The 9,349-nt window shown below is 34.3% G+C and overlaps 2 protein-coding genes and 1 non-coding gene across 6 annotated transcripts; 2 read left to right on the top strand and 1 right to left on the bottom strand.

Moving 5' to 3' along the window:
- Positions 1 to 1,887: 1,887 nt before the first annotated feature.
- TRNAA-UGC (transfer RNA alanine (anticodon UGC)) lies at positions 1,888 to 1,960 on the bottom strand. The gene has a single exon. It is a non-coding gene; the product is annotated as a tRNA-Ala (tRNA).
- A 327-nt stretch (positions 1,961 to 2,287) lies between these two features.
- Positions 2,288 to 8,053, top strand: LOC118052457 (DNA polymerase delta small subunit). Of its 4 annotated transcripts, XM_073405180.1 has the most exons (14): positions 2,288 to 2,416; positions 3,071 to 3,177; positions 3,302 to 3,428; positions 3,810 to 3,917; positions 4,588 to 4,703; positions 4,787 to 4,870; positions 5,276 to 5,356; positions 5,466 to 5,537; positions 5,620 to 5,711; positions 5,804 to 5,931; positions 6,085 to 6,225; positions 6,319 to 6,685; positions 6,842 to 7,561; positions 7,737 to 8,053. In XM_073405180.1, the coding sequence occupies exons 2-13, from the start codon at positions 3,136 to 3,138 to the stop codon at positions 6,975 to 6,977; spliced, it is 1,494 nt and encodes a 497-aa protein (XP_073261281.1). In that variant the 5' UTR covers positions 2,288 to 2,416; positions 3,071 to 3,135; the 3' UTR covers positions 6,978 to 7,561; positions 7,737 to 8,053. The 4 variants fall into 4 exon arrangements, with proteins under 4 accessions (XP_073261281.1, XP_073261282.1, XP_073261284.1 ...); XM_073405181.1 differs by lacking the exon at positions 2,288 to 2,416 and having other exon boundaries at positions 3,156 to 3,177; positions 3,302 to 3,619; XM_073405183.1 differs by lacking the exons at positions 2,288 to 2,416; positions 3,071 to 3,177 and adding an exon at positions 3,588 to 3,619.
- Positions 8,054 to 8,379: 326 nt separating this feature from the next.
- Positions 8,380 to 8,953, top strand: LOC118051312 (uncharacterized). Its single transcript, XM_035061928.1, has 2 exons — positions 8,380 to 8,754; positions 8,864 to 8,953. Exons 1-2 carry the CDS (start codon positions 8,380 to 8,382, stop codon positions 8,951 to 8,953), a joined length of 465 nt encoding a protein of 154 aa, XP_034917819.1.
- Positions 8,954 to 9,349: the final 396 nt, after the last annotated feature.

Here is a 9,349-nt window from a genome sequence, read left to right as displayed (position 1 = left end):
TTTTTCTTAGTAAGAGATATACTAACAAAAAAAAAACAATTGCTTAAATTGTTGGCATTTTAGGCATAAAACTCGGCCTGACGGGTCGACCTAAGACTGGAACTAGGTCGGGTTGAAGAAAAAATAGGAGAAGAAAAAACCTGGTGTAATCAAGCTGACCCGGCGACTGGGTTGACCCAGTTTTAACCCGTTAACTTTTGTTTTTTGTTTTTTTTTTTTTTTTACTAAAATGACGTCGTTTTGATTTTAAAAAAAAAATTAACCCTAACGACTCGATAACCCTGTTAAAACCTGGAACTTGGGTCTTGGACCGGACCGGGTTTAAAAACTATGATTTTACCCCCAAATATGGCATGTATATTATATTCAGCAAATAATTTCTATTTGTTTATTTTGTAAAAATGAGTTTTTTACAAGGATGATTTATTTTAACTCCCCTTAATCACCACTCCCTTTATAATTCATCCACTGAGCTCCCGGTGTATTAATTTACATATAATATAAGAAAAAATAAATAAATATCATGTCAATTATTTATTTTTTACCTCTGAAATTATCCAAAAATATCATGTATTCAAGTTGAAGAGTATTATAGGAAATGAATCAATTAATTCCTCTGCTAATTTTTATTTCAGGAGTCAAAAATAATAAGAGGGCTTTCTTTATAAGATGAAAAGAGTATAATTTCATTTAAGTCAAATTTGTGTTTCCATCTAAGAAGGCATTGCTTTCATAAATAATAAGAGGAGTTGTTTTTCTTGTGGTCTCAAATTCGAACATTGTGATTGTTAATATAATAACTATTAGAAACTTACATGGTCGTTAATTTTAAGGTTCGTGAAATTAATCAAGATGCACACAAGTTAGTCCGGATACCCATATTAATAATAATTAAAAAAGAAAAAAGCTTTAGTGTGGATCATAAATTTTTTTTTTTACTCTTTATACTTGTAGCTTGATTTTACATCTTTAATTTTTGAAGAGTGTTTATATCTTCAAGAGTTGATATAAAAAAAAAAATAAACAAAAAAATATATATTTATTAACTACATTTTCCTTATCAACATTCACAATATTTGATTGTTAGAAGTATAGGAATTTAACATAAAGTGCTTTGAGCTAAAACAACTAATTTATTAATTTCTCGAAATTATAAGGATTAAGTTGCAATTTACTTGGGAGATTAAGTGAAAGGAAAGAACATGCATGACGAGTGGAGAGGAGGAGATAGCGTGACGAGAGAGAGAGAGAGAGAGAGAGAGAGAGAGAGAGAGAGAGAGAGAGCTACAGTGTAAGACAAATTGTCATCTTGATTAAGATTTTGTTCAACTAATAAAAATATTGGTTAATTTTATATAGAACATTGGCAGGAGCTCGGGCCCTGAAAAAAACATTAATGTTATGCCCACTTAAAAAAACAATTTTAAATTTTAGAACCAAAACATTAAAATTTAATTTTTGTTCCCTTCTAGAAAGACTTTCTTAATTTCAACCGTTTGAAAATTTCTATTAGCTAATATCTTTTTTGTTTATATAATATCTGGAAATACAGTAATATTTATTTTTAAAGTATTTTTTTATTTTAAAATAATATATTTTATTTTTATAAAATTATTTTTATATTAATATATTAAAACAATTTAAAAATATAAAAAAATATTTAATTTTAAAAAACATCGTTTCAAACAAGTTTTCAAATTTCATGTAAACCTAATTTATCCTGTTATCTTTGTAATCTAAAAAAACATTCATATAAAACTAGCAACAATAAACCCTCTATTTGAACAAGTCATTAATTAACAAGCAAAAATAAATTCATTAAACTCACCTAACAAAATCATCCCCATTTTATGGCATGTATTTGAGGGCATAGAAAAAGGAAGAAAATGGAGATGCGGGGGATCGAACCCCGTGCCTCTCGCATGCAAAGCGAGCGCTCTACCATTTGAGCTACATCCCCGTTCGGTTGAGGATCTCAGTTGAGACATAATGTTTCTTATAATGCCATTGCACTTGGACTGTTATTTAAGGACCCGCTGCACTGATGGAGGGAGAGCCGAGTGAGAGTGCTGGCTGCTGCTGCTATTTGTTTCTGTTTTCCCGCCATGGCTGCAATGGAAATCGACACAGAGAAAAATCTTCAGAGAAAGAAATCCACTTACCAATCCCTGGTCACTATCTCCCGTTATCTCTTCCCATTCTTCTCTTGTTAAAAAATAATACCAGGGGAGCTTCAAAGCTTCTTTTTGTTTTTTTGTTTTCTCAAAAGTGTTGCTAATACTGCAGGATGAGACATTTGAGATTCAAAATGAGACATACAGAGGGCAGCAATACAGTCAAATATACTTTGCTCGTCTTCACATGATGACGACTCTGCTTTACTCTCTTGTTACCCATTGGAAACCCCATGTCCCTGGTATCTCTCTATCTTTCTTTTCCTTCTTTTTTTGTTGAATTGAAGTTAAGTTTTGCATTTTTTGTTCGTTTAGGTGATTTTGGATTTGATTTGTTTTGTGTTTTGAGCTTAATTATGGCATTAAATGTTCTAATTTTGAAAGAGAGGGAGTATTAATTTCTGGAATGGCTACCTTTTTAGAGTAAAGTTGGGGTCTTTGCGGAGATCTTTTATGTAGTTGTCTTGTTATTTTGCTGATGGGCTGGTATGTAAGAGGGAATTCGTAAGTTATGGTGATATTTAAGGCTTAGCGTTTTAGCATTTGCGTTTCTTTTTTTCTTTGCCATTTCTTTTCTTTTCTTTTATGGGTTTTTGTTGATTTAGTTCTTACATAATTTGAAAATTTTGTCATTGGTTCTAGGATTTCAATGAAATTAGTTTGTTGTGAAGGTTTATGTTTGTGTTTGTGCACGTTAGGTCACTTTCTTGATGGGCACTGGCTAATTGTACATGGTGTTGATAAATTTCCTGGTTGGTTTATTTTCCAAGTTTCTTCATTTCCCGCTTTTGTAAGGATCTTGGATGTAGTTAGTTTGGATTTTTAATGATATGATAACGCTAATGGTTTTAAGTTGCATGGAGTAGTTTTTCTTAGCCAGCTTCTTTTTGTTGCAGTTTGTACAGTTTTGGAATTGGAAGAAGGCAAGGAATGCATCATTGTCGGAACCCTGTAAAAGCACATGAAACTTAAACCTTGCATTCTTGATGAATACTCGAAGGACGTATGTGGTTGTTAATAATAATTTCATGATCTTATTATTTCTATTTTTTTCTTGAAATTGAGAAAAAAATTTAGGTTGCTAAGGTGTTTGATTTTTTTTAAAAAAACTTGAGTGCAATGTGCAGAGATCTGCATTGCCTCTTGTCAAGCCTCATAACTTCATGCATCCAGATGATCATTTGGATTTGGAAGATGAAAGTGGAAGAGATAAGCTTGGTGGCACCGTGCTTTCACCTTCAGTATATGTCACAGGTATCTCTCATGCACGAGAAATAATAAACTCTTGTGAGATCGAATGCAGTTTGTTGGCAGATATTAGAGCAGCACAACTTCTTAATCTCTATTTGGCAACAAATTGCTAAGGCCTGGTTGATCACTGTTCTTCTTGTCTTGCATTCATGCTTTTGTCAGGCATTTTCTGTTTGTGACAAGAAAATCATGTGGTAATAATTCCATGCTCCTCATACTTTTGTTTTTAAACATGAATATATGGTTGGACTGGAATTGTGTGGATGACTAAGTTAGGAATAGTTCTCATGGAACTATTTGTTTTCTACAAGTTGTTGAGCGATAATTTTTTAATATTTGCTTTTCACACATGTTGATTTTGTGGTGATGTGATGCATCTGATAGGTGTTGTTGTCGCTTTGCATGGAAAGGAAACTGGTGCTGGTGACTTTATGGTGCTAGATGTCCTTGAAGCTGGTTTAGCACCACAGATAGAACCCCAACTTAAATCAAGTATGATACGAGTTATATTTCTGGCATTCATATTCGTGATTTTTTTTTTCTACCTGGATCAGATAGATACATATCTTTCTATTTGTTGCTTATACACATCCCTATTCATTAAGTCCTTTTGAAGATGTATTCATCTGCACTGTCATCTATTTGCTTTGGATTTAATAAAAGTTTCTTAGAATTGATAGATAAATTTTAAATTTATTGGGAAACAAATTGTATTTACAGAAGCATTTTGGAATTACTAACTAGCATGGAGTTTTTGTTACAAGAAGTTTTGACATATGAGAAATACATTTGGGACTAGTTTCACAAATTATGACCTAAAAGATTTAAGAAAGAAAACAAAGTATCACTTAAAGATAAAAAATGAGGATCAAAATCTCGTTATCTGTTGAAACTTTGAATGTGAATTTCAAGCTGCTTCCTTAGTAGATGAATCACTTAATGCCCATTTCAATAATGTAGACTTTGACCCTTCTTAAGTTTGATATTTGGATTCCATTTCCCATGTTATCTTTTTGGAGCTCACCTTTTATTTTTCTTTGAGAAGTAAAATTGTCTTTTAGAAGTATTTGGATTCCATTTCCCATTTCAATAATTGAATTCTTTTAACACTTGTGTTTTCTGCAAGTATTGGTTTAAAGAATTCAATTCCAATTGAATACAGGAGAGGATAAGTATGTTGTTTTTATTTCTGGGGTGAATGCTGGGTGCAGCTTATCAAACCCTCTCCAATTTCAGCTTCTTGTGGATCATATAACAGGACATTTGGGAGATGAAAAGGTATTTGCAGTTTCTTGGTTTTTTTTTTTTTTTAAGGCTGGTCTGCTGCCTATCTTGCTTACTTGAAATTCTTAACTGAACAGGAACAGGGTATTGCAGCAGAGATAGTTCATGTTGTGATTGCAGGTAATTCCGTGGAAATTCCCCTTGGTCTTCTAAATGGACAGGTAAGAGTTTTATACTTTTCCTGTCTCCTTTATCCAGTTGCAGTTCTGAAGTTCTCTTTTTCAATTTTTGTTTTATCTTTCCATAAAATGCTTTGTGCTATTATCTTTGTATTTTTCTGCCTCTGTGAAATTGTGTAAAGTGAAAGCTAGTGCTCTGCTTAGATATAAGGGTAGCTTCCCTGATAGCAGCTATGCTATTTTTGCTACATTGATTAAACCTGAATGAAATATCGATGGCCGCAAAAGGAGAGAGAGACTATGCTAATTAGCTACTATAAGAATTAACAAACATATGTAGATAATTCGCTTTATGGGTTGAAATATTTAGTGGGATTTTTTTTTTCAGAATTGAACATCCTACATTGTGTCATGTCACCTAAACAAGTAACCATCTTTTGTCCCCAGGTCATTTGGCAGAATTTGGCTTCAAAGGATCAGTCTAGGCTCTCTGAGCCAGTTCAAGAGCTGGATATTTTGTTGACTCAGGTTGTTTCTGTTATTTTGACTAATATATTTTAGTTACCTTTTGTTGTCCCATTTTGTCTTTCATTTGGATCTGCTTATCATGATCACCTTGTTTAACACCTCTGTTTAGATTGCTGCAGGTGTGCCTATGGATATCATGCCAGGATCCAACGATCCAGCGAACTTTTCTTTACCCCAACAGGTTTACCCTTTCTTTATCTTTTCCTTCTTTTGGGAAGCATCCTCACTTCAACTGATAAGATTTTTTTCTCTTTTCACTTCAGTCATTGAACAGATGGCTTTTCCCTGGATCCATAGCTTATAACACTTTTAGGTCGTGTACTGATCCTCATTGTTTTGAGCTTGATGGTGTCAGGTAAGAAATGAGTGCATAATTCAACAGCGAGCTGTGATAATTAGATGCATTTTGACAATGTTTTTTGTTTTTTTTTCTCGTGTCCTTTTCAGGATTCTTGGAACCTCAGGTCAGAACATTGATGATCTTAAAAAATATTCGGAGGGAAAGGATGAGCTTGAATTTATGGAAAGGACGTTAAAGTGGAGGCATGTGGCACCAACAACACCTAACACACTCGGTAGAAACAACTGCTATGCTATATATTTATGTTTTAACAGCATAAATTTTAGCAATTGATTTTGCATTTTTCTTATACAAGCTTGATTGTTTGGATTCAAACAAAGACATCAGGAATACTTGCAATTAAAATTCATTTTTTTTTTTTCATGAGCTCCAAGTTCAAGAATCCACTCTCAACAATGTTTTTCAGGATGTTATCCTTTCACTGATAGGGATCCTTTCCTGATTGAGAACTGTCCTCATGTTTACTTTGTTGGTAACCAAGATAAATATGGAACTCACATTTTAAAGGGTACTCTCTCATAATCTCATACTTAACAAATAAGGCAAAATAGATTGTGGTTGAATTTTCTCGCCGTTAAATTTAATGGTGAATTAATTGCAGGTTCAGAAGGGCAGTTGGTGAAACTTATTTCCATTCCTAAATTCTGTAATACTGGAATGGTGGCTGTGGTAAGTTTTTATATGTATTATATTATTCCAGGGCCTGAAACAATTAAACCTGAACTTGTGTTACACAAGCTTTTATCATGCATGTTTACATGTGGATTCATGTCTTGCATTTGTTCTTTTCTGGATTTGGAGCACACGGAAGACCTCCTCTTTCTGATTTACTCATCGTTTGTTTCTAAAACAAATTTTTTCTTACAACAACAACAAAGCCTTGATCACAAACTAGTTGTTGACTGGCTATGGGGATCCTCTACACCATTCAACTCGATAACAAACCAAATCCCCACCAGCATCAAGAGGTTTTAAATCCCTCAACACCACTTCCATCTATGTTAAAATATTATTTCATTTAAGAGAGAAAATAGCGCTTCTGCTAGAATGAGAAGAAAAGGTAGTCTGTTGCTTGATTTTAGTGCCACTGGAAGATCTAATCATTTTAAATTTTAATAATGCAGCCTGCATTCGAGGATAGTGAAGTCACTTTATCTTTGTTTGCTCAACAAAGTTTATCGGAAAGATGAAAGCAACAGAGATGGATTCAGTGGGAGAATAAGGAATGTAAAAATTGTCAGGGTTGCTTTGCTAATGTGATCACACTCTGCTACTAACAATGTTAAAATGACTCTAGTTTAGAAATATAAAAGTATATTACACTGTACTCTGCTATAGTGCAGTCTTTGATTGCCATTCTTCTTAGCATGTTAAATTCTGGTTCATTTACGAAGTAGGAAAACTGACCAAAGAATGACAAGAGAAATTGAGTGTTAGAAATGGGCGCAAGAATATAGTTTCATAACTTTCTGTCATGAGATTGGGAGCACAAAATTTGTCCTTTTTCTCTTCCCGTCTGCTTTTTCTAAAATATTTTCTTTCCACAATATTTTCCAATAACTACAATTTTCATACGTTTTGCAGCTTAACCTGAGAAATCTGGAATGCCACACTCTTAGCTTTGGAACTCAATTCAGCTTATAAAAACACCACATGATGTATGGCACTCTGTATTGCTTTAGGGACTAGAACTGCTAGGACTTTTTCCTTGCCTCGTGCGCTATATCTGAAGCCTTCATTGGAGTGGAGAAGGTAAATTACTGCCACCAGTAGATTCATTGGACGATATATGATCATCGATAGGATGTGTATCTGCCAGCTGGTTCTTCATTGGTTCTCCAAAGGTAAATTATTCGTAATTTTGGTAGGCCTTCTTGTGAATTGTAAGGTCTTGTGTGTTTTAAAATGTAGTTCAGCTTTTTCTTAACTTGAAAATTGAATTACTCTTTGCGGGGGGTCAGAATGAAATGCTATTGGTAATGCCATGGTCTAAACTTTCTTAGCTTTGTTTTTTCTTAGGTCTCCTTGTAGCTTCATAAACCCCATTCCCTCGTTGAGATTGAACTTAAAGCTGCTTAGTTCTACTTGATCGTTAAACAGATTCTGAAGCCATGGACTCAAAAAACGCCGCCTATCATTCAACTTGATGACCATTACACAGGAAGAAGCTAGTGGTCCATGAGCTCTTTTCTCCTCTAAGCAGTTCGCCGATAAAATGTTGTAGGCACAAGCGTTTTTATTTCATTCCCGTTGGCATGAATCAACTTTATTTTCTTAGAGGAAATAATTGTTCCTGTTACGTTTAAAGTAAACAAGCCCACTTTTCAAAACCCTAATCCTGAATTTACCAGGCCATATATATGCTACTTGCAATTGTATCAGCAAGGAAATGGGTGGAGCGCATTTCTGCTCGGAATCAATGTAAATCTTATCATATTCATACACTAAATCACATGTCAATGCCAATTTAATGTTCCATTAACCCCATTATTCCCTCCTCTAACGGCTATATTTCTTATTTCCATTATTCAAATCATTCCTCTGCCTCAACGGTCCATTTCTCACAAAACACCAAAGTCACTAACCTACAAAAGCAGCTCCTCCATATATGCACATTTCCTTTTCATCAAAATACATCCGGACCCCTCTCTCTCTCTTCAAAATGGACGCTAATAATGATAACTCTAGTAGGACTGCAACAGTTCAACACATAACCAAGAAATCTTCAGATGATTTGCTAAGGAAATTTGCAGAAATGAGTGGTGAGGACGACGATGCTAACGAGGCTAAGAAATTGGAGTTGGCAAGGGTGCTAAGAAGGAAGTCAAAAAGGAGGAGGACACGAAGGGATATCGAAGGTGGCAACTCATGCGAAAGTCCATCGCACTATAATTCAAGCTCTACCTTAGTGGAGAGGAGGTCACTTCTTCCTCCAGTGACAAGAAAATCTGCGCTGCTGAGGCAACTTGGGATTGGAAGGTCACAGCTTAAAGCAAGGGATATCAAGAACAAGTCAATCTTGGCTTCCATTAAAAAGGCAAGACATTATAATCATATTCATAATTCTCTAGCCATTCATCATTAGAGCAGCATCTCCTTTCAACCCGACATGTTTATTTCACTAATTACAATTTCTTGCGATGCAGACATGGCGCAAGACTTTAGAAGGAGCCTCAAAAGTACTCCTGGAGAAGCATTGCAGTAGACATAGGCGTTTGATCAACGATCTGGTGTAGCCTGTGATAATATATCAGCAATATTATTCGTTTCCATGTGGACATATAATCAAAACACAGAGAGATCAGTTCATGGGCCCTCCAAAAATCACAGCATGCTAACTCCACAATCTCAAGAGTCTTCAAGAGTTTTGTCAACTCTTCTTCGTTCGATCCATTGGCGAGTTCTTTGTTTCAATCACATGTGAATATAAGAGCTAACCATCTAATCTATGATTACATAATAAGGTGTTTTTCTAATTTAACTTTATATGTTTATACATTAATTTTATTCTTATATATATACATTATTTTTTTAATGTAACATCTTAGTGAGGTTTTTAGACCAATCTATAACGATTAGTATGTCAGATGCACTTGATTTAGAAATTTAACACGTATTTAAACTTAAACTTA

This window comes from Populus alba, chromosome 16, assembly GCF_005239225.2.
Source record: "Populus alba chromosome 16, ASM523922v2, whole genome shotgun sequence".
NCBI classification, from domain to species: Eukaryota; Viridiplantae; Streptophyta; class Magnoliopsida; order Malpighiales; family Salicaceae; genus Populus; species Populus alba.
The sequence above is the reverse complement of the archived record's forward strand: the minus strand, read 5'-3'. Positions and strand labels throughout refer to the sequence as shown.

Bases quoted from the DNA above. Each gene is read 5' to 3' on its own strand.
- LOC118051312 (XM_035061928.1), top strand. From the start codon at position 8,380: ATGGACGCTAATAATGATAACTCTAGTAGGACTGCAACAGTTCAACAC. The intron at 8,755-8,863 runs GCAAGACATTAT...CTTGCGATGCAG, and splicing joins TCTTGGCTTCCATTAAAAAG to ACATGGCGCAAGACTTTAGA.
- LOC118052457 (XM_073405180.1), top strand. From the start codon at position 3,136: ATGAAACTTAAACCTTGCATTCTTGATGAATACTCGAAGGAC. The intron at 3,178-3,301 runs GTATGTGGTTGT...TGCAATGTGCAG, and splicing joins TTGATGAATACTCGAAGGAC to AGATCTGCATTGCCTCTTGT. The intron at 5,932-6,084 runs GTAGAAACAACT...TTTTTTCATGAG, and splicing joins AACAACACCTAACACACTCG to CTCCAAGTTCAAGAATCCAC.